Below are 24,542 nucleotides of genomic sequence, written 5' to 3' on the forward strand. Positions count from 1 at the left end.
CTGTGTCTCGTGCACTACGGCAAAATGTGTTTCAAATGCCAGTTATCATACGAAGCATGGACGCAAAGGGACATCTGAGTCACGTCGTTGAAACTAACTAAAGAAAATTCGGTGATCTCTATACGTAGTACTGAGCATCTCTCATTGTTTCAGACGTTGGCGAAACATGTTTCCATCCAGAGTGCCTTGCAGGAACAGATGAATGTAGCGTGGCGTTGTGGAAGTTTGTAAATGAAACGGAGGGACAGAAGTTTTGTTTATGCCTTGTGCCGCTGGCACGCTGCGTTGTTGTGCCCACATGCTGGCGACTGTGCTGGGTGTGGATTAAAATACGCACCACTATAACATATTTAGTATTGTAGACATCCAATAAGTGCTTCATAACAGACGCAGACGTATACAAAGTGCCACCTTATCCTTGGCTTGACGATATTTTACGCCATAGAAACGCTTGTAGTTATTTGTGCTCGTTAAATTCAAAATAAAATTGTCATGAATCCATATCTACTGCAGCTACGTGAATTGGTGTAAATCTGTGAGTGATATCTCACACTAATTACTTGTTACAATATTCAGTTTGAATCGTTGTATATATGGTTGACGATTCAAGTGTGTTGTTTTATCAGCAGTGAGTGGGAATACAAGCCGATTAAAAGAAACTGACATCCGTGAATACTGAGCGTCAGCGCACGCTTTGCCGACTCGTTTTGTCATGAAGGAAGAACCACTGGATGCTTTCTCGCCGGTCAACACGGTGAGAATGGATCCCTTTCCATTTCATAATTTTTTCTTCCACTCGTCGTGTTCCGTATATAGCATGGAGGTGGACAATCTCAGGGCCATGGAACGAGTCAAAAAATCCAGCAACAAAAGACAAGGAACACGTGAAATACTACCGTGTGGCGTGTATTGCTTTAACAATGTACCAGGTTTAATTTTTCACACATTTTTATAAAATTTGCCTTGCGGTTTTAATGACGAAATGTGCGTTAAGTAAGACAATTTGCGTTTAATGCGGCGCGTACGTAAACAGCAGACTACACTACAGATAAGTCTGATAACTACAGCCTGTATTCCACGTTCACAATTGTCGCCTTCGCCAATTTACAGCCGTGCTATCCAGCTTAACCTTAACCTTGGGATGTGCTACAGTCAAGTCTGTCAACATTACCAAAAATTCAAATAGAGGGAGTTGTAAATTTCTTGCTTTCTTATAACTCATTGTGGGAAGCTTAACAAGTATCAAGTGTGCCTCACTATTATTCATTTCCTCCCCCCGACTCTCATTTTGTAACAGATGAGTCTGCCTGTCACAAGTGAAAGGAGAAATGAACCACCACCTTTTCACAAGAAAGATCGTAATCACAAACTTGACACAGTACAAATAATGGTTACAATTAATGGATTTAAATCCAACATTGTTGATAACATTATTAAAAGAAACGAAACTGAATAAGCAAGCTAGATCCCACATGTGCCCAATGAGCATACACAGACATAAAGCTATTTATTTATGATATGATAGGAGAAATATTGGACAACTATTTACAACAAATTTATACATTTCAACACAGGTAGATAAAATTTTAATTTCATAATGGGTTCAGGGCTTGAAGTCCAGGTCTGAAATCCATCAAGAATCTACTGCAAACAAATTGTGAAGATGTTCCATTGTCCTTTTCATTGATATCAAGGAACATTCAAATGTTTTGTGATGTACTGTACACTGCGCTTCGCTGCAGTCACATTCAAAGGAGGACTTCTGTCCCTGTTGATGCTCCACATTTGCCCTAACCTGTTTCATCTGATTCAGTATGCACGAGTGCGAGTGTCAACAAGGTAGAAGTAATGTTAGCTGAAACAGCAATAGTCTCTGACTGCATATGAGAGCACTATAGTTGGTGACCAGCTGAAGACGCTTGGAATGGTACCCAAGATGGTTCCTGTTAACTTGTGGAGTATATTGTTCTGAGTTTTGATTCGGATTACCGAAGCGTCCGATTCCACCCGTCTGCTTTGACCCATGACGTCACCAATATGGTGGAAACGACCATTCACCACGATTCCAAATAGCACCTATGACGCCATTACGTAAACATGACAACAAACATGAAAATAGATTGAAAAACCAACACACACATCTTCCTCCAAAAATATAATCAAACTAACGGGACAAGCATGGGAAATTGGAGGTTTTTGGGCGGGGATAAACTAAATATAAATACATATAAACACGCAGGGTCAGCAGCAGCTCACGATACCAAAACACATATCTACGACCGTGTATTGGAATCGGACACTTCCCTTGACCTATATAGGTCAACAGCAGCTCACGATACCAAAACATAGATAGCTAAGAGAACATATTGAAATCAGACACTTCCCATTACCTATAAAGCTCAAAAACAACTAATGATACCAAAAAAATTTAAATCAAGTACTTCCCCAAAGATAGGTATCTAAATCAAGCCCAAGTGCCAATACCTAAGCATTAACCACCAACACACGCAGTAAATACCACTGACCAAACAACACAGAAGAAAGAAAGAAGGAAAAAAAAAAATCCATCCACAACCTACTAACCCCCCCCCCCTCCACCCAACCTCCACCCTCCCTCCAAGGTCAAAACATCCATCAACAAAAATAAACCAAAAATAAAAAAATAAAAAAATCACACACTAAAACTAAAAAACAACTGCAACACAACAGATCCTCCACAATGTAATCATCAAATAACCACCACACACCACCCACCTACCTCCACAAACATTACCAACAACTACACCCCCACCTCCTCCCCCCGGCCGAGCCGGAGCACCCTCCCCTCCTCCCTGCCCCCCTCACAACACATCCTTAACCAACCACCTTCGGCCTATACATTTTACTAATAGTCCTTAAAAAAAGCTGAAAAATGCAATAGTCCTCAGTGACGCTCTTCCACCAACAATACTCATCTAAATGAGACTTAACCCCCCCCCCCCCAAAACCCCTCTATTGTATTTGTACATGCATGCCCCAGTCTCGTAATTCTTGAATTCTGAACTATGTTTAACAAGTACATTATCATGCCCCCTCTCGCCGAACCCCCTATAAGATGAAGAAGCGTTGGAAACTATTGTGCTACCCTCCTCTATAAAATCTTCAATTAATCCCAGCAATTCCCTTTTCATGTGCCCCTCCCAAATCCTAAAAGCACACACTGAAAAACCATCCCCAGATACAACAGCCCCCCACACCCATAAACCAACCGGAGACTTACCCCTCCCATACTTTCTCTTCCCAAACTGCGACTCGTCAACCTCCCCGACCACCTCAGGCCCACCCAACTTACCTTTGTACTTAATATATTCAGAACAAACTTCCCTACAAAATGAAAACCAGTCGTACACCGTCCTCTCACTAACACCAGTTTCATGTGCACAAAAACTATGGGAGGATCTATAACAAAAATAATACGTCATCAGCACTATCTCTGGCATGCCCAGCCTAGACCTCTCGAACCAGGTACCACACCTTATGGAACCCCATGGGTTGTCCCTACGTCATTGTCACATGTAGCAGTCCCTGGTCCAAGACACCGGAACTCTGGCCAACCGCATGTTCTGCCAACACACGCTGCACTTCACCACTTCAGCCAACAGCCTGAATAATTGTAAGAATTTTATCAGGGACAGCATATTGTCACCCGTTTCCGTTTGCAAACGAGAACTATTATATTTATCCGTCATATCCAAACCTAATAAAAGCAGCAAAAATTAAATTAAACGACTCGTCATACAATGTACAGCAAACAGCTCTACAATAACTTCGACACAACAAAAACTTAATTCTTAACTCACTGAAACCAGTTTCTGTCAAAGACCAGTCACAAACGACACCTGAACAGATCAAACAGCAACACCAAAATTAACCCAATACACTACATAACACGCGAACCATAAACACACCACCAACTGCAACAAAACGACAGTTACAAACACAACACACTCGTAAACTAAACACCGTGCTGTCGTGACGTCCCACACAACACCGCCCTTACATCCTGGGTCAAAACTGACAGGTGGGATCGGACGCCTCGGTTGAACCTTTTGATTTTAGTTGCCAGATTCCGGAGGTGGTTTATGTATGTCAGAGATGTTCCTAGTGGCATACCCAGGTATTTTAGAGCATGATCTCTAAACACGATGTTAGGTTTGTGGTTTGTTCTGTAAGTTGAATATTGACACAATGGCCTTTTTAGGAGTTACTTGGACAGGGAGAGTTATGTGTGAAGTCTGATGTTAATGTGTCTTCAGCTTGCAGATCAAAAGTGATGCATAGCAGTTAGTATAGTGGTAGTAGTAGTAGTAGTAGTAGTAGTTTTATTCATCTTTGTATCACTGTTTCAACAATATTGGACATTAGAACGTAAAAAAATTTAAAAAACTTAATTACATGTAAACAGACACATACATACAGTTGCGACTTGATCATGCGGACATCAGTTACACGTATTCACAATTATCTAGATTATCAACCTTGAGCAAATATATTTGTAGTCTAGTTCGTGCATGCATGGACATGTTGTGCTAGTACTATCTGCCCGTGCCCCGCATGAACTCTGCCCCTTGCATTTCATTAATTTTTAAAAAATTATTTATATCTAAAAACAAAGATGATGTGACTTACCGAACGAAAGTGCTGGCAGGTCGATAGACACACAAACAAACACAAACACACACACAAAATTCAAGCTTTCGCAACAAACTGTTACCTCATCAGGAAAGAGGGAAGGAGAGGGAAAGACGAAAGGATGTGGGTTTTAAGGGAGAGGGTAAGGAGTCATTCCAATCCCGGGAGCGGAAAGACTTACCTTGGGGGGAAAAAAGGACAGGTATACACTCGCACACACACACATATCCATCCACACATATACAGACACTTAAAATATGGCTGCTTGTGTCTGTATATGTGTGGATGGATATGTGTGTGTGTGTGTGTGTGTGTGTGTGTGTGCAAGTGTATACCTGTCCTTTTTTCCCCCAAGGTAAGTCTTTCCGCTCCCGGGATTGGAATGACTCCTTACCCTCTCCCTTAAAACCCACATCCTTTCGTCTTTCCCTCTCCTTCCCTCTTTCCTGATGAGGCAACAGTTTGTTGCGAAAGCTTGAATTTTGTGTGTGTGTTTGTGTTTGTTTGTGTGTCTATCGACCTGCCAGCACTTTCGTTCGGTAAGTCACATCATCTTTGTTTTTAGATATATTTTTCCCACGTGGAATGTTTCCCTCTATTATATTGATATCAGTAAAAAATTATTTATTTAGATACATAAAAAATCTACACTTCAAGCAGCGGAAGAACACACACAGAAAAGACTGTTGCAATTGGCAAGCTTTCGGAGAAGGAAAAAGGCTGGAGAGGTCTAGGAAAAGGGGCAGATTTCGGGAAAGTCACCCAGAACCACGGGTCAGGGGAGAGTTACCATACGGGATGGGGAGGAAAGACTGATTGTTGGGGACTGCATCAGACGAGATTTGAAAACCTGATAGCTTAAAGGTGGAAGACAGGCCAATATTCAAGACAGAGATTACTACTAAAACACCATGGATGAGTTAATAAGACTGAAAAGCCAAGTGCATTGCACATAACAGGTGAGAGGGGGCGGTCAGAAATAGACGGGAAAGACAATGAAAGATGTAGAAAACTAAAACGGAGTGAAGCATAGAGTAGTTACAGTAAAGAAATGCTGAAACGTAAGAAAGTAACGTAATTTACGGCCAGGCGGGTGTCGAGAATCGAGGACATGTTGCAGCGCTAGTTCCCACCTGCAGAGTTCTGAAAAACTGGGGTCTGGGGGAAGAATCCAGATGGCTCATGTGGTGAAACAGGTGCTGACGTCACGAATGTTATGTCCCAATCTTCGCAATGTTTTTGTCAAACCTTATGCTGCTCCTGCACCCATCTCGCTACCCTGTGGCTCCTACACCTGTGACCATTCCCACTACATGTCTTGCCCTATGCACTCTCCACCATCTATAATAGCCCCATAACTGGCAAAACATATACTATAGAAGGGAGAGCCACCTGTGAAACAACACGTCATGTACCAGCTACTATGTAAACACTGTTCGGCCTTCTACATCAGCATGACTACCACCAAATTATCAGTTAGGACGAATGGGCATAAGCAGCAGATGTCAACTGGCAACTAGCAATATCCTGTTGCAGAGTGTGCTCTACAACATGACATTTGTGACCTCGGCACCTGTTTCACCACACACACCATCTGCATTCTTCCCCCAGATACCAGTTTCTCAGAACTCCACAGGTGGGCACTAGCACTACAACGTGTCCTCGATTCTTACCACCCACCTGGCCATAATTTACGTTTATTTCTTCCATTTCAGCATTTCTTCACTGTAACTACTCTTTGCTGCACTCCATTTTAATTTTCTACATCTTTCATTATCTTTCCCGTCTATTTCTCATTGCCCGCCTCCCACCTGTTATGTACAATGCACTTAGCTTTTCACCCTTATTAACTCATCCAAGATGTTTTAGTAGTAATCTCTGTCTTGCATGTTACCCAGTCGCCCACCTTTAAGCTCTCAGCAATTATTCAAAATGACAGTCACAATCCCATTATTTATTTTGTCGCCAACCGGTTTCAACCCGCGATGGGTTCATCTTCAGGGCAATTTACACTGTAAAATCATAATATTAGTAAGTAATCATGGATGTAATCTACAAGCAAAGTTACATGAATAAACAGATTTTTATACCCGTTTGGTCGCTCGCTGGAGTCTTCACCCTGCCTGTGTACGTTTGGTAACTATGCATGGTTGGGTCTCTGTATGAGCTTAAATAATGGCCAACAACACGTGGGCAGACGGTAACGCCCTCCACGGTGACCAATGGTAGTTACATACTTAGCCAAGAAATCATAAATTTTAAAGAATGAGATTTTCACTCTGCAGCGGAGTGTGCGCTGATATGAAACTTCCTGGCAGATTAAAACTGTGTGCCAGACCGAGACCCGAACTCGGGACCTTTGCCTTTCGCGGGCAAGTGCTCTACCATCTGAGCTACTGAAGCACGACTCACGCCCGGTCTCACAGCTTTACTTCTGCCAGTATCTAGTCTCCTACCTTCCAAACTTTACAGAAGCTCTCCTGCAGGAAAGCTGTGAGACCGGGCATGAGTCATGCTTCTGTAGCTCAGATGGTAGAGGACTTGCCCACGAAAGGCAAAGGTCCCGAGTTCGAGTCTTGGTCGGGCACACAGTTTTAATCTGCCAGGAAGTTTCATAAATTTTAAAGTTTGTTCCAGTTGTAATATAAAACATAATAAATAATAATTATAACTAATTAAATCTCGAGAAATTTACAATTATTTAAAATTCAGATAACTGTTGTCCCATTCATTTTTCACATAATTTGTGGATGGAGTAGAGCCCTCTATCTTTTGTGGTAGGGATGCCGTTGCCATGGGCGATAGTAAATATCGAGCGCCCCCGGCATCCCTACCACATGAGTGGCAAAAGAACAATAATACACCACAAAAAAACAAGGAGAAACATGGTGAACAGCGTGAAGGAGGTCAGAACGCAAAGTGGTGCTTATATGTCAGTAATATGCAACCTCCAGACCATATGTGAGCAAACACAGATCAGAAAATTGTAAGTAATAATTTTTTACATTAAAAAATTGCATCGTGAGCTGTTTGATAATCTAAAACTAACAAAATTGTATCGTTATAGATCTCACTGATGATGCCTTAGAACAAGAAAAAGGCGAAACGCATACGGGATAAATAAATGAAGTGGCAGCAGGAAACATAGTTTTATTTACAAAACAAGTATTAGTATCCTATGACTATAATATCAGTGAGTCACTGTTGGAATCAGCCAATTCGTACAAATACCTGGGTGTAACACTTTGTAGGAGTATGAAATGGAATGATCACATCGGTTCAGTCATAGGGAATGCAGGTGGTAGACTTTAGTTCATTGGTACAATTTCGAAGTAGGGCAATCAGTTTACAAAGGAGATTGCTTACAAATCACTCATGCGACCGGTTTTAGAATATCTCTCAAGTGAGTGGGACCCGTACCAAATAGGACTAATGAGGGATATTGAACGTATGCAGAAAAGGGCAGCACAAATTTTTGCAGGTTTATTTGATCCATGGGAGAGTGTTGCAGAGATACTGAAGAAACTGAACTCACAGACTGTTGAAGGTAGACACAAACTATCCCAAGAAAGTCTGCAGACAAAGTTTCAAGAACTGGCTTTAAATGATGACTCTAAGAATATACTACAATCCCCTACATATCACTCACATAGGGATGATAAGATTAGAATAGTTACTGCATGCACAGACACATTGAAACAATCATTCTTCGTGCACTCCACACGAGAATGGAACGGGAAGAAACCCTACTAATTGGTACAATGGGAGCAGAGATGTAGATGTAAATGTTGATGTAATACTTTGGAAAATATGGAGCTTTGAAAATGAATGAATCATCTGTAGTAGCCCTGTATTGTTTAGCTAACAAGGAGGACATTAACCAATGTGATTGCCTTTCATGCATCTTTGTTATGGAGATTTGAACAGCAGTAGATCTTTATTAAATAACACTTTGTATTTTTTTTATTCAGTAGTCCACTCCCTCTCCTCAGGACCTGATAACAGCATATCAGAGTGCACCATTTTTTCACATTTTCGGATTTTTATCTCATTATAAAATTTGCAATTTTTTGAATAAAGTAATACACATATCATTTATAAACTCACATGGGAAGCATTTTATTTTATTGAATGTAATCTACACTAGTTGAAAATGTTAAAATTCTTACTTGCATTACTTCAAGATCTAAGAAAATCAGTAATTTTTTATATAGAATGCTGTGTTATGAATGTTAAATTATGTGTTTGTATTGGTAGCACTATCAAAAACTGTATCGTATTGTCTCATAGTATAAATACATGTTGTATGTCAATGGTAAAACCACAAGAGGCAGGTTGACAGACAAAATGATTGAAGGACTACAGCAGTATTATGGGGTGGGCATTAGAAATAATACTGATTTGTTGAAAATGAAGCAGGCAGTATGGGCTACCTTCTCCCACAGACTATCGACTGATGTAAGGCCGGTACACTGTCTTTGCCCTCCTGGACCTGATTCATGGTGCAAGTACTGCAATGCCAAGTACTCGGACAGTTCATACAGCCATAAACATTCCATCCCAGCGGCAGTCATGGATATCATAAAACCTATTTACAGAGACCTGGCAAATCCTGAATTACTGAAGAAGTGTGTGCACGGTCAGACTCAAAATCTCATTGAGTCGTTCAAAATCTTACACGGACTCGCTTACCAAAAATGTTTTTGTTGGAATGAAGACACTAAAGTGGGGGGCCAGTGATGCTGTTATTGCTTTTAATGATGGCAACATTGTTAGAGTGAAAATGGCACAGCTTATCGGAATTAATCCTGCAGCAAACTGCATCAGAGAACTTTAATGGATGGACAAGGTTTGCACTGATAAAGCAGAGTATGCAGCACAGTTGGCTATTAAGGTCCAGAAAGAAGGAAAAACTTGGAAAAAGATCAAGAGGATGTTATACAGTATGGTGCAGGGTGCTTCTGACTGACTAAAAATAAAAAAAATAATCATATATTAAGTGAGTTGCAGTCTTTTGAAATCTTAGAAGCCATTCCTGAAAATTTATGTTGCATTTTTCCCTAAATCTCAGAAATCACTTTGAGTAGAGTATTCAAATTTTCAGGGAGTAATAACATACACATCCTGAGTCTACTGAACTAAAAGAAGAACATAATATGTATAGCTAAAATTATTTAGGCTAACATACAAAAAAGTACACAAAATTTTAACCTTATAATTAAAAAAATGTATTTCCAAAAGCACTGGCTGAAATCCAATTATTGTAGTTCAGTAGACTCAGAACACAGTTTAATGTCCTGGTGGTGTGGTTACCACACTGGACTTGCAGTTGGGAAATGATGGTTCTAACCCATGTCCGGCCATCCAGATTTAGGTTTTCCGTGATTTAGATTTTCCATTATTTCCCTGCATTGCCCAGGCAGCCAGGCAAATGCTGAGATGGTCCCTTTGAAAGGGACTGCTCGGAAACACCTCTGGAAGTCTTTTTTTTGAAATGGTGTTCAGTTCTGTCATCGTCAGTTCTGTCACCCTCTCAAATTGGGATCCTTTCAGTGGCATCTTCAGATTTGGAAACAACCAGAAGTTTCAAGGGGCCATGTCTGATGAGTAGGGAGGTTGGCAAACGGCTGTAATTCCATGTTTGGCAAAGAAATTTTGGATCAAATGGGATGAATGTGAGGGGGCGTTGTCATGATGCAGTTGCCAGTTTTTCGCCGTCCACATATCTGGTCTTTTGCGATGAACTGCGTCATGGAGTCGTCGGAGAACATCTTGATCGTATTCCTTTGTCACTGTTTGTCCTTCTGGTGCGTATTCGTGATGCACAATTCCACGCACATCAAAGAAGACAGTCAGCATCACCTTGAATTTGCTTTGCACCTGTTGCACTTTCTTCGGACTTGGGGACTCGGGATGCTTCCATTGCGACAACTGTCTTTTAGTTTCTGGGTCGTACCCGTACACCCATGACTCGTCTCCAGTTATCGCACATCAAAACGGAGGTCTTTGTGTTCCTGTGCCAGCAACTTGGGCACGAATTTCGCAGCCACTCGGTGCATGTTCAAATCATCACGCAATATTGCTTGTGCAGAATCTTTACTCACTCCAACCTCTTGGGCAATCTCCCGCACGGTCTGCCATCACCAAATTTTGCACCCTCTCAACAACAGCTGCACTCCCAGCAGTTTGGGGCCTGCCAGAATGCTGGTGACTCTCTGCTGATATGCGGCCATTTTTGAATCAGTTGAACCACTCCTTAATTTGTGTTACACCCATCGCATCTTCTCCAAACACCTGCTAAACCTTACGAATTGTTTCGCTTTGAGAAACACCAAACTTTTGACAAAATTTGATGCAGTATATTTGTTCAGCACATTCAATCGAGAGAATCAGTAATCCGATGAACACGTTGTGTAGCACCTCATTCTGCGACAGACGGGCAGTGACTGACACGCTGGAAGGCGGGGACAAAATTCACGCATTCGCATAAAGGTCTCTTCCTTTACTGTGTACAGTGGTGCCACGCTATTGTCTCTATTTTGTGTGGGAAAATCAAAGGTCAGATACTTTTTAGACAGACCAATCTAGTTAGGTTTGTATTACTTTCTAAATTAAATTGCAGGTCTGATGATGGTCATGTGATATGACCGAAATCGGTCACCTATGTTCTTGTAACATATGTGGTGTGATCAAGACTGAATTTTAAAAATAAAAATTTTAAAAATTTTTGATCACTGTTTCAAAAATCTTTATTATTATTATTATTAAGTATGTTTTTCAGTAGCATCGCTGCTCTTCATCGGAAATCAAGTCAGTTTACAGACTACATTAATTTTTGCAGATTTTGTATTGCAGTTTTTAGGGTGAGATTTCTCTCTTTTTGTGCTTCTTTACAGCAAAATATTGTCTTTTGCAGGGACCTGAAAGCTTCACAACTGCACCAGAACAGGACCAAAGTGCAGATACATTTCCGGTCCCGGAAACTCAGGTATTTCACCACATTTTCTGTTTACACTTTATGGTGAAGAAAGAGAAAGAAGGTGACGTGATTTTCATGCACTCTGTTTAATCAAGCCTTTTCATAGTATTTGGTGTCAATTAATAATTACTCTCACATATGTAACACCTACCATTGTTTCACAACTACGAAACCAGATCGCATATGTCCAGCATCTTGTCTGTGCCCATACCTGACACCAAATCTCTCTCCACCTCCTTGTCCACTTCAGCCGTATTATTGAGGAAACAATTTTCGTCTAACCTACATCTTACACAGACCCACTCTGCATTCAGCTGGAGAGTAAAGCTTTGTCTGTTCATCTTTTCAGATTTTGTGCATGTTTACTTTCAATGAATATGTTTTGGAGAGGGGTTCTACTTTAGAGGTAGGAAATGCACATGTGTTTCAGTTAAATTTCACCATCAGCTGTGGGTTCATTTTATTTTCATCAAAATGAAGAGTGAAATTCCCATCTGGAATACTGGATAGCAGAACCAGTGGAATATATTGTAAACAGTGATGCAGTCTGTGTTTGGAACACAGTTTTACATAATTGTATCACGGTGGAAACCACACACACACACACACACACACACACACACACACACACACACACACACACACACACAATTAACAAAGCCCACCACAAGTAACATGTCCTCACACTCAATAAGAAGAAAATTTTCAGAAACAAGTACAATACTGTAACAAATGAATGTTAAAACATAATAAACCTACTAATGTTGACAGCAGAAACTTAACATGTAAATTTTTGCAGTAAGATAACATGAAATTAACAAATTTCAAAGTAACCTGAACACAGATACATTCATTCAAGGTCTACAGTTCTGTTCAGTATAATTTTTGTAGACCCTGCTGATGACAAACTGTAGCAGAAGTATCAGTTCTATTGCAGACATCATTACAGCACATAAAACTTGAAGAACAGCATGTGCCATTATGTACTGTATTTACTCGAATCTAAGCTGCATTTTGTTCCGGTTTTTGTAATCCAAAAAACCGTCTGCGGCTTAGAATCGAGTGCAGAGTAAGCGGAAGTTCTGAAAAATGTTGGTAGGTGCCGCCACAACTAACTTCTGCCGTCGAATATATGTAGCGCTACACAGGCATGCTTTGCAGGCAAAAAGATAAATACTGGCGCCAAAACCTCTGCGTCAGTAAATAAATTTAAAAAAAGAATGTGGAAGACGAGCTTTTTTCTCTGCCCCGAGTTACGACCACTGCATTTTCATACATTATCCAACAAAGTAAATACAAATTCCATATTGTTCATCTTCGAATGTTGCAGCATTTCAATGTACTACGAAAATCCGACTGGCAAGACTGTTTGAGATGTTTGTCAATATGGCCAACTCTATGTTCTGAATTTTTTCCTACCTGTCAGAAGAGATGGTTCCTAATAGGAACTTTTGTGAATTGTGATTCACATGCAGTATTCTCTTCACCATAAGAATAATACGAATATAAACATTTTGCCATGTATTCTTTTGTGTTTGCTGCTATCTCATTTAAATTCTGTCTGCCTAATAAACTATGAAACTAGAGTGAGACTACAGCAAATGCAGAAGAATATATATCATGCCATGTTTATATTTGTATTATTCTTATGCCTAATAGTGATACAGTCAGAAATGAAGCACGGCAATTGACTAGATTTTTAAATCTAAGATGACTCTAATTTCTGTGCAGAATGTAATTTACTAAAGAGGCATCTGCAAAGATTTTCATGCCATTGTTCTGCTAATGAGACGATTCCTCTTATATATATATATATATATATATATATATATATATATATATATATATATATATATATATATATATAAAAATAAGCGGTGGTAGTGTGTACAAAAGCAAGCCATGCTGCGAGCGGCGACAGGCCGTAAACACTCATTATCAGAATGCGACAAACAGTGCATGACACAGTACAGTAATGCATTTTCAGCTTAGAGTGACGTAAACACCTATAACAAAGAGAACGGCACTTATCAGATCAAAGAAAATTAAGCAATAAATTCAAACCAGACGAAGCACATGAAAAAGGTAGGGTAACCGTATATATACAGACGGAGCGCCAGACGCATAGCAATGGCTACCTGGTAAAGCTTAACTGCTAAACTTACGGCTCGAACCAAACTACTGTAGCTGTGTCGTCATTCATTCGAACTAAATTGTCTCTCATATCACAATGGATCAACTTTGTTTCGATTTGGAGGTGCGGCCTAAAACTTTTCTCTCCCCTTGAATTTCTAGTCTCAAATTTCAGGTGCGGCTTGGATTCGGGAAAATTTTTTTTTTTTTCCTGTATTTCGAGTCTCATTTTTCAGGTGCGGCTTAGATTCGAGTGCGGCTTAGATTCGAGTAAATACGGTATGTAATTTGTTAAAATGTTTTGAATATAAGGGCCAAAATTTGAGCAGAGTACATACGGTGTTAACTAATATGTGCAAAACCTATGGGAAATGGATAGAGGACTAAAACAGAAACAAGAGTGTTCATATATGCGTATGATCAATATGTTTTAATTTCTTAGTTACAGACAGTTTTTTGTTGTTACATGTTTGCTTTGTTTCTACCTTCTTGTTTTCAAGCTTCTAGTTTGGTTCTACTGCTGTTTTTTTCTTTACAATTTTTTTATGTTTTTATTTTTTTTTTTTTTTTAAATGAGTTAATTCAAAGCTTAGTTGCCATTGTACTATAGTCCAATTAAAATTATTTTATAGTTGACATCTTTTATTTGCCGCTACCGTGTAGCCACATCTGTTACCGCTCGGTTGTAGGTAACAAGCACATATAGCGGGTCACTTCCCAAATGCTGTTAATGTATAACACGGAGCAATGTTGGATGTGGTCGCCATGAGTTATCTCGGAAATGCGAGATGCTGTGTCACTGGCTGATTTTAAGTGAGCAATGACTGAACTGTGACAGATGACAAGTTTTGTAGCCTTGAATTTAAACTCGTGCCCTAAGCTAACCATAACCTCATGATCTGCAGTTTTTATCGGAGAAAATGGCAGTCAACAATCTGTGGCAGAACAAAAATCACAATTGCTTTCTTCACAGAGGTTAAAGCTAACTTCTATGAGCTAACTCAATACAGTAGTAGTTCACTTGGGTTGAGTTGTTTGGGGAAGAGACCAAACAGCGAGATCGTGGGTCTCATCAGATTAGGGAAGGATGGGGAGGAAAGACGGCTGTGCCCTTTCAGAGAAACCATCCCGGCATTTGCCTGGAGCCATTTAGGGAAATCACGGAAAACCTAAATCAGGATGGCCAGATGCAGGATTGAACCGTCGTCCTCCTGAATGAAGTAATTCAGTTTCAGTGCTAAAAGCAAACTGTAATTTCTCACTATCATTGGTTACTCAAAAGTATCCTCACACTAGTTACATGGACCGCATGTTACCAACTGGAGAGCAGTCCTGGATGGCACTTGGTTGCATATTATAGGCAACACAGGCAGGTACCAAACAAAAGGAGAATGATAGGAGGAAAAATAAGAGCAAATGAAATAAGTCTTCTATGTGGGAACGACCAGCAACAAACTGTCCATTCACATGAATGGACACAGGCAGACAGTGTCTGTTGGTAATGAGGATCACCCTGTGGCTAAACATGCCTCGGTGCACGGCCAGCACATCTTGGCACAGTGTTACACCGTCCGGGTCATCTGAATATTTCCCACTAACTCCAACCTATAAGAACTCCGAGATGGGAACTTGCCCTTCAATATATCCTCTCTTCCCGTTAACCACCAGGCCTCAACCTCCGCTAATTTCAAGTTGCCGCCCCTCGTACCTCACCTGTCATTCGACAACATCTTTGCCTCTGCATATCCGCCTCGACTGACATCTCTGCCCAAATTCTTTGGCTTTACGTATGTCTGCTTGTGTCTGTATATGTGCAGATGGATATGTGTGTGTGCACGTGCGAGTGTATACCTGTCCTTTTTTCCCCCTAAGGTAAGTCTTTCCGCTCCTGGGATTGGAATGACTCCTTACCCTCTCCCTTAAAACCCACATCCTTTCGTCTTTCCCTCTCCTTCCCTCTTTCCTGATGAAGCAACCGTGGCTTGCGAAAGCTTGAAATTTATGTGTGTGTTTGTGTGTTTTTTATTGTGTCTATCTACCAGCGCTTTCTTATTTGGTAAGTCACAGCATCTTTTTTTACAATACGATGGTGAAAGTGACATGTCAAAGAATTAGAAATAAAAAAAATTGCATTTAAACCAATTAATTGAATAAAAATGATAATCACACTTTAGGCTAGATTTAGAATTTTAAAAAAGTTACATTACATTTGACGAGATTCAAACCCGTGTCCTCTACATGACATGTTGATCCGCTGGCCATTACACAGTGCCACAGTACTTAAATAGGCAATTATAATTATGACTTTGGTGATCCAGTTGCGATGTTGTTGAAATTGCAACATTCAGAAAATTTGGCTTCACGTAATGCCATGTGAAGCCTATCTAATGTAAACCAATCTCATTGATTCTAATAACTGTATAAATGGCGCTGAATGACGTCTTGTGTGGAAGAATCCAGTAGCGTTTGGTTAGTGTTGTGTATGAAACATGTATTAGCATCGTTGTTTCTGTCTGTGTGTGTGTTTTGCTGTGGTTATCATGTGTGATGAAATAAGAAATAAAATTGACAGAGCCACGAATTGGGATCCAGACATATCAAGAAAAAATGTTGGTCAAGGAATTGGAAGCGAGTTGACCAATTGTTGTAGCAGTCTGGCAATGGTGAACAGTTTGGGCATGACGTCGAGTGCTATGATTGGAGGAAACGAGGTCCAACACGTGAAGTGTCAACTATCAAGTAAATTTAATCAGACAATAGTAAATGAACAAATCCTTATAGTATTGAGGACAAGTCAGTAGTGGAAGCTGGCTCTACAGTGATTCTTGTGCTAGTATTTATTGCGTAGGAAACATTCTTTCCTCACCGGGAGTGCAATCGGCTATTCCCGAGAGGGGCATCACGAAACAAGCATTCGTTAGCGACCTTAGTTGGAGAGCAACATGTGTTTGACTTCCATCCACATGCATGATGCCAGCTCAGTCATATTATTTTTGGACTATTGTGTACTGTATATTTCTGAGTGAAAATACACTGATGGAAAAAAAAACTGCGACACCAAGAAGGAGCTGTGTGACAAACAAAACTTGGTAGGTGTGTTTGTACATCTGAAAGATAATGTCTCTTCAGATTTCACCCCAGTCACACAAAAGTGGTGTTAGTAGCAGCACAGTAAACGTGCGTATCAGATTTGCTTTAAATACATGCTGTAATGGTTGTGGTTTGTGGTTTGAGTTTGGATGCGGTGAGTTGATGTTAGTCAAGAATGCCTTTAAGCTGACAAACATATCATTATCAACACTCCACTGAGTTTGAACGAGGCCATGTAATAGGACTACGAGAAGCTGAATGTTCTTTCCGTGATACTGGAAAAAGACTTGGCAGGAAAGTAGCCACTGTACATGATTGCTTGCAGCTGTGGAGAATGTACGGTCACAGTGTGGGATCCGTACCAGATTGGGTTGACGGAGGAGATAGAGAAGATCCAAAGAAGAGCGGCGCGTTTCGTCACAGGATTATTTGGTAACCGTGATAGCATTACGGAGATGTTTAGCAAACTCGAGTGGCAGACTCTGCAAGAGAGGCGCTCTGCATCGCGGGGTAGCTTGCTCGCCAGGTTTCGAGAGGGTGCGTTTCTGGATGAGGTATCGAATATATTGCTTCCCCCTACTTATACCTCCCGAGGAGATCACGAATGTAAAATTAGAGAGATTAGAGCGCGCACGGAGGCTTTCAGACAGTCGTTCTTCCCACGAACCGTACCCGACTGGAACAGAAAAGGGAGGTAATGACAGTGGCACGTAAAGTGCCCTCCGCCACACACTGTTGGGTGGCTTGCGGAGTATAAATGTAGATGTAGATGTACACTCCTGGAAATGGAAAAAAGAACACTTTGACACCGGTGTGTCAGACCCACCATACTTGCTCCGGACACTGCGAGAGGGCTGTACAAGCAATGATCACACGCACGGCACAGCGGACACACCAGGAACCGCGGTGTTGGCCGTCGAATGGCGCTAGCTGCGCAGCATTTGTGCACCGCCGCCGTCAGTGTGAGACAGTTTGCCGTGGCATACGGAGCTCCATCGCAGTCTTTAACACTGGTAGCATGCCGCGACAGCGTGGACGTGAACCGTATGTGCAGTTGACGGACTTTGAGCGAGGGCGTATAGTGGGCATGCGGGAGGCCGGGTGGACGTACCGCCGAATTGCTCAACACGTGGGGCGTGAGGTCTCCACAGTACATCGATGTTGTCGCCAGTGGTCGGCGGAAGGTGCACGTGCCTGTCGACCTGGGACCGGACCGCAGCGACGCACGGATGCACGCCAAGACCGTAGGATCCTACGCAGTGCCGTAGGGGACCGCACCGCCACTTCGCAGCAAATTAGGGACACTGTTGCTCCTGGGGTATCGGCGAGGACCATTCGCAACCGTCTCCATGAAGCTGGGCTACGGTCCCGCACACCGTTAGGCCGTCTTCCGCTCACGCCCCAACATCGTGCAGCCCGCCTCCAGTGGTGTCGCGACAGGCGTGAATGGAGGGACGAATGGAGACGTGTCGTCTTCAGCGATGAGAGTCGCTTCTGCCTTGGTGCCAATGATGGTCGTATGCGTGTTTGGCGCCGTGCAGGTGAGCGCCACAATCAGGACTGCATACAACCGAGGCACATAGGGCCAACACCCGGCATCATGGTGTGGGGTGCGATCTCCTACACTGGCCGTACACCACTGGTGATCGTCGAGGGGACACTGAATAGTGCACGGTACATCCAAACCGTCATCGAACCCACCGTTCTACCATTCCTAGACCGTCAAGGGAACTTGCTGTTCCAACAGGACAATGCACGTCCGCATGTATCCCGTGCCACCCAACGTGCTCTAGAAGGTGTAAGTCAACTACCCTGGCCAGCAAGATCTCCGGATCTGTCCCCCATTGAGCATGTTTGGGACTGGATGAAGCGTCGTCTCACGCGGTCTGCACGTCCAGCACGAACGCTGGTCCAACTGAGGCGCCAGGTGGAAATGGCATGGCAAGCCGTTCCACAGGACTACATCCAGCATCTCTACGATCGTCTCCATGGGAGAATAGCAGCCTGCATTGCTGCGAAAGGTGGATATACACTGTACTAGTGCCGACATTGTGCATGCTCTGTTGCCTGTGTCTATGTGCCTGTGGTTATGTCAGTGTGATCATGTGATGTATCTGACCCCAGGAATGTGTCAATAAAGTTTCCCCTTCCTGGGACAATGAATTCACGGTGTTCTTATTTCAATTTCCAGGAGTGTAGATGTAGAAGAACACCGGGCTCTGGATGGCCACATGCCACGGCTCTGACACATCGTTCTGCATTTGCAGCAGCAGTTGCCACCACAGTGACACATCGAACTGTTACAAATTGGTTATCTTGGACAGCTTAGAGTGAAACACCCTGACCCCGAACCACTGCCATATGCAACTTCTGTGGTGTCTAGAGAGAGCTCATTGGAGGACATCTACATCTACATGGATACTCTGCAAATCACAATTAAGTACCTGGCAGAGAGTTCATCAAACCACCTTCACAATTCTCTATTATTCCAATCTCGTATGTTGTTGTTGTGGTCTTCAGTCCTGAGACTGGTTTGTCTGATTAGTGTATTCATCTCTTGGTCTCCCTCTACGACTATTACCCCCCACGCTGCCCTCCAATACTAAATTGGTGATCCCTTGATGCCTCAGAACATGTCCTACCAACCGATCCCTTCTTCTTCTCAAGTTGTGCCACAAACTCCTCTTCTCCCCAATTCTATTCAATACCTCCTCATTAGTTATGTGATCAACCCATCTAATCTTCAGCATTCTTCTGTAGCACCACATTTTGAAAGCTTCTATTCTCTTCTTGTCTATTTATCGTCCACGTTTCACTTCCATACGTGGCTACACTCATTACAAATACTTTGAGAAACGACTTCCTGACACTTAAATCAATACTCGATGTTAACAAATTTCTCTTCTTCAGAAACACTTTCCTTGCCATTGCCAGTCTACATTTTATATCCTCTCTACTTCAACCATCATCAGTTATTTTGCTCCCCAAATAGCAAAACTCCTTTACTGCTTTAAGTGTCTCATTTCCTAATCTAATTCCCTCAGCATCACTCGACTTAATTCGACTACATTCCATTATCCTCGTTTTGCTTTTGTTGATGTTCATCTTATACCCTCCTTTCAAGACACTGTCCATTCCATTCAACTGCTCTTCCAAGTCCTTTGCTGTCTCTGACAGAATTACAATGTCATCGGTGAACCTCAATGTTTTTATTTCTTCTCCATGGATTTTAATACCTACTCCGAACTTTTCTTTTGTTTCCTTTATTGCTTGCTCAATATACAGATTGAATAACATCGGGAATAGGCTACAACCCTGTCTCACTTCCTTCCCAACCACTGCTTCCCTTTCATACCCCTCGACTCTTATAACTGCCATCTGCTTTCTGTACAAATTGTAAATAGCCTTTCGCTCCCTGTATTTTACTCCTGCCACCTTCAGAATTTGAAAGAGAGTATTCCAATCAGCATTGTCAAAAGCTTTCTCTAAGTCTACAAATGCTAGAAACATAGGTTTGCCTTTCCTTAATCTTTCTTCTAAGATAAGTTGTAAGGTCAGTATTGCCTCACATGTCCTAACATTTCTACGGAATCCAAACTGATCTGCCCTGAGGTTGGCTTCTAACAGTTTTCTCAATCATCTGTAAAGAATTCGCATTAGTTTTTTGCAGCTGTAACTTATTAAACTGATAGTTCGGTAATCTTCACATCTGTCAACACCTGCTTTCTTTGGGATCGGGGTTATTATGTTCTTCTTGAAGTCTGAGGGTATTTCGCCTGTCCCATACATCTTGCTCACCTGGTGGTAGTTTTTTTTTTTTGTCAGGACTGGCTCTCCCAAGGCCATCAGTAGTTCTAATGGAATGTTGTCTATTCCCGGAGCCTTGTTTTGACACAGATCTTTCAGTGCTCTGTCAAACTCTTCACGCAGTATCATATCTCCTATTTCATCTTCACCTACATTCTCTTCCATTTCCATAATATTGTCCTCAAGTACATCGCCCTTTTATAGACCCTATATATACTCCTTCCACCTTCCCACTTTCCCTTCCTTGCTTAGAACTGGGTTTACATCTGAGCTCTTGATATTCATACAAGTGGTTCTCTTTTCTCCAAAGGTCTCTTTAATTTTCCTGTAGGTAGCATCTATCTTACCCCTAGTGAGATAAGCTTCTACATCCTTACATTTGTCCTCTAGCCATTCCTGCTTAGCCATTTTGCACTTCCTGTTGATCTCATTTTTGAGACGTTTGTATTCCTTTTTGCCTGGTTTATTTACTGCATTTTTATATTTTCTCCTTTCATCAATTAAATTCAATATTTCTACTGTTACCCAAGGTTTTCTACTAGCCCTCGTCTTTTTACCTATTTGATCCTCTGCTGCCTTCACTATTTCATCCCTCAAAGCTACCCATTCTTCTTCTACTGTATTTCTTTCCCCCATTCCTGTCAATTGTTCCCTTATGCTCTCTCTGAAACTCAGTATAATCTCTGGTTCTTTCAGTTTATCCAGGTCCCATCTCCTTAAATTCCCACCTTTTTGCAGTTTCTTCAGTTTTAATCTACAGTTCATAACTAATAGATTGTGGAAATGTCTTACAATTTAAAACCTGGTTCCTAAATCTCTGTCTTACCATTATATAATCTATTTGATACCTTTTAGTATCTCCAGGATTCTTCCATGTATACAACCTTCTTTCATGAATCTTAAACCAAGTATTAGCTATGATTAAGTTATGCTCTGTGCAGAATTCTATCAGGCGGCTTCCTCTTTCAGTTCTTAGCCCCAATCCATATTCACCTACTGTGTTTCCTTCTCTTCCTTTTCCTACTGACGAATTCCAGTCACCCATGACTATTAAATTTTCGTCTCCCTTCACTACCTGAATAATTTCTTTTATCTCATCATACATTTCATCAATTTCTTCGTCATCTGCAGAGCTAGTTGGCATATAAACTTGTACTACTGTAGTAGGCGTGGGCTTCGTGTCTATCCTATCTATTATTCCAATCTCGTATAGCGTGCAGAGAGAATTAACACCTATATGTTTCCGTACGAGCTCTGATTTCCCGTATTTTATCTTGGTGATCATTCCTTCTTATGTAGGTCGGTGTCAACAAAATATTTTCGTATTCGGAGGAGAATGTTGGTGAATTTGGAATTTCATGAGAAGATTCCATCGCAACGAAAAATGCCTTTCTTTTAATGATCTCCAGCCCAAATCCTGTATCATTTCTCTGAAACTCTTCCCCCATATTTTGCGATAATACAAAACTTGCTGCCTTTCTTTGAACTTTTTCATTATAGTTCGTCAGTCCTATCTGGTAAGGATCCCACACCGCGCAGCAGTATCCTAAAAGAGGACGGACAAGCGTAGTGTAGGCAGTCTCCTTAGTAGGTGTGTTACATTTTTTAAGTGCCCTGCCAATAAAACGCAGCCTTTGGTTAGCCTTCCCAACATTTTCTGTGTGTTCCTTCCAATTTAAGTTGTTCGTAATTGTAATACCTAGGTATTTAGTTGAATTTACGGCTTTTAGATTGGACTGAATTATCGTGTAACCGAAGTTTAACGAATTCCTTTTAGCACTCATGTGGATGACCTCATACTTTTCGTTATTTAGGGTCAACTGCCAATTTTCGCACCATTCAGATATCGTTTCTAAATGGTTTTGCAGTTTCTTTTGGTCTTCTGATGTCTTTATTAGTTTATAAACGACAGCGTCATCTGCAAACAACCGAAGATGGCTACCCAGATTGTCTCCAAAATTGTTAATATAGATAAGGAACAGCAAAGAACCTATAACACTGCCTCGGGAAACGCCAGAAATCACTTCCGTTTTTTGATGACGTTCCGTCAATTACTATGAACTGTGACCTCTCTGACAGGAAATCACAAATCCAGTCACATAACTGAGACGATATTCCATAAGCAGGCAATTTCACTACAAGCCACTTGTGTGGTACAGTGTCAAAAGCCTTCCGGAAATCAAGAAATACGGAATCGATCTGAAATCCCTTGTCAGTAGTGCCCAGCACTTCATGCGAATAAAGAGCTAGTTGTGTTTCACAGGAACGATGTTGTCTAAACCCGTGTTGACTGTGCGTCAATAGACTGTTTTTTTCGAGGTAATTCGTAATGTTCGAACACAATATATGTTCTAAAATCCTGCTGCATAGGGTGGGGTTCTGTTGCATTTTCTGATGAAAGCTGGTTCTGCCTCAGTGTCAATGATGGCTGTGTGTTGGTTAGAAGTAGGTCAGTTGAGGGCCTGCAACCAACCTATCTGTGTTCCAGACTCACTGGGCCTACACCTGGAGTTATGGTCTGGGGTGCGATTTCAATGCCAGCAGGAGCACTCTCGTGGTTATCCCACGCACCCTGACTGCAAATTTGTATGTCAAATTGGTGATCCGACCTGTCTTGCTGCCATTTGTGAGTGGCATTTTAGGGGATGTTTTCTAACAAGATACCACTCGCCCTCATACTGCTGTTGTAACCCAACATGCTCTACAGAGTGTCGACTTGTTGCCTCGGGATGCTCGATCACCAGATCTGTCTCCAATCGAGCACATACAGGCTGGTCAGAAAATGTGTGAAATGCATGTAGGGATATTACAGGGCAGGTTGTACTGAGGCATAAATGTTAAGAAAGAAATTCGATACGTTGCGCCGTTTCCGAGATATTTAGCATTGAAGTTAGCCAATCAGATCGTCACGCGTGTAAATTCAAATTTCAGTTAACGAGACAAACCACTTGTTGGGCAACACCACCCATGGCAGGCCGCTTGAGTGTGAGCGCGCGACGCCCCGATTGGCTAAATTCTATGCTAAATAACTCGGACATGGAGCAACGTATCGAATTTTTTTCTTAACATTTATGCCTCAGTACAAACTGCCCTGTAACATCCCTGCAGCATTTCACACATTTTCTGACCACCCTGTATAGGACATAATCAGATGACAACTGCAGCCTCGTCCACAAACAGCATTAACTGTCCCTAGATTGACCGAACAAAGTGCAACAGTCATGGAACTCAATCCCACAAACTGACGCCCTTCACCCGTAGAATGCAATGCATGCAAGTTTGTATGCATTCAACATTCTGGCAGTTATACCAATTCTGTAGATCACATAACTAATGCGGAGGTATTGAATAGAATTGGGGAGAAGAGGAGTTTGTGGCACAACTTGACTAGAAGAAGGGATCGGTTGGTAGGACATGTTCTGAGGCGTCAAGAGATTACAAATTTAGCATTGGAGGGCAGCGTGGAGGGAAAAATTGTAGAGGGAGACCAAGAGATGAATACACTAAGCAGATTCAGAAGGATGTAGGTTGCAGTAGGTACTGGGAGATGAAGAAGCTTGCACAGGATAGGGTAGCATGGAGAGCTGCATCAAACCAGTCTCAGAACTGAAGATCACAACACTAACCTTTGAGCTTACTATGTTAATCACTTAAATGTGTTACCTAGATGAATGTATTCTTGAAATTTCAGTACTTAACATTAATTATTTTTACGAGAGATATTCAGAAAGTAGGGAACGTTTCTGTCTGACTTCGCAAGGCACACGCTGATCGCATATATTTTGGTATGTGCGTGCTCAGCAGCTTGTCGGCATCCGTCCGTGACAGCAGGAACGTCTCTGCGTGTCTGGTTTTTTCGATA

General features: G+C 41.7%; 1 protein-coding gene across 4 annotated transcripts in view; it reads left to right on the top strand.

The window, feature by feature from the left end:
* Positions 1-245: 245 nt before the first annotated feature.
* The window catches only part of LOC126213352 (uncharacterized), a 79,796-nt gene continuing 55,499 nt past the window's right edge, over positions 246-24,542 (top strand). For 3 of the 4 annotated variants that reach the window (XM_049941052.1, XM_049941053.1, XM_049941050.1), the window contains exons 1-2: positions 542-754; positions 11,588-11,659. In XM_049941052.1, the coding sequence (XP_049797009.1) occupies positions 713-754; positions 11,588-11,659 (114 nt within the window). In that variant the 5' untranslated portion in view covers positions 542-712. The other variant, XM_049941051.1, reaches the window with a different exon arrangement.

This window comes from Schistocerca nitens, chromosome 11 (assembly GCF_023898315.1).
Source record: "Schistocerca nitens isolate TAMUIC-IGC-003100 chromosome 11, iqSchNite1.1, whole genome shotgun sequence".
Lineage (NCBI taxonomy): Eukaryota > Metazoa > Arthropoda > Insecta > Orthoptera > Acrididae > Schistocerca > Schistocerca nitens.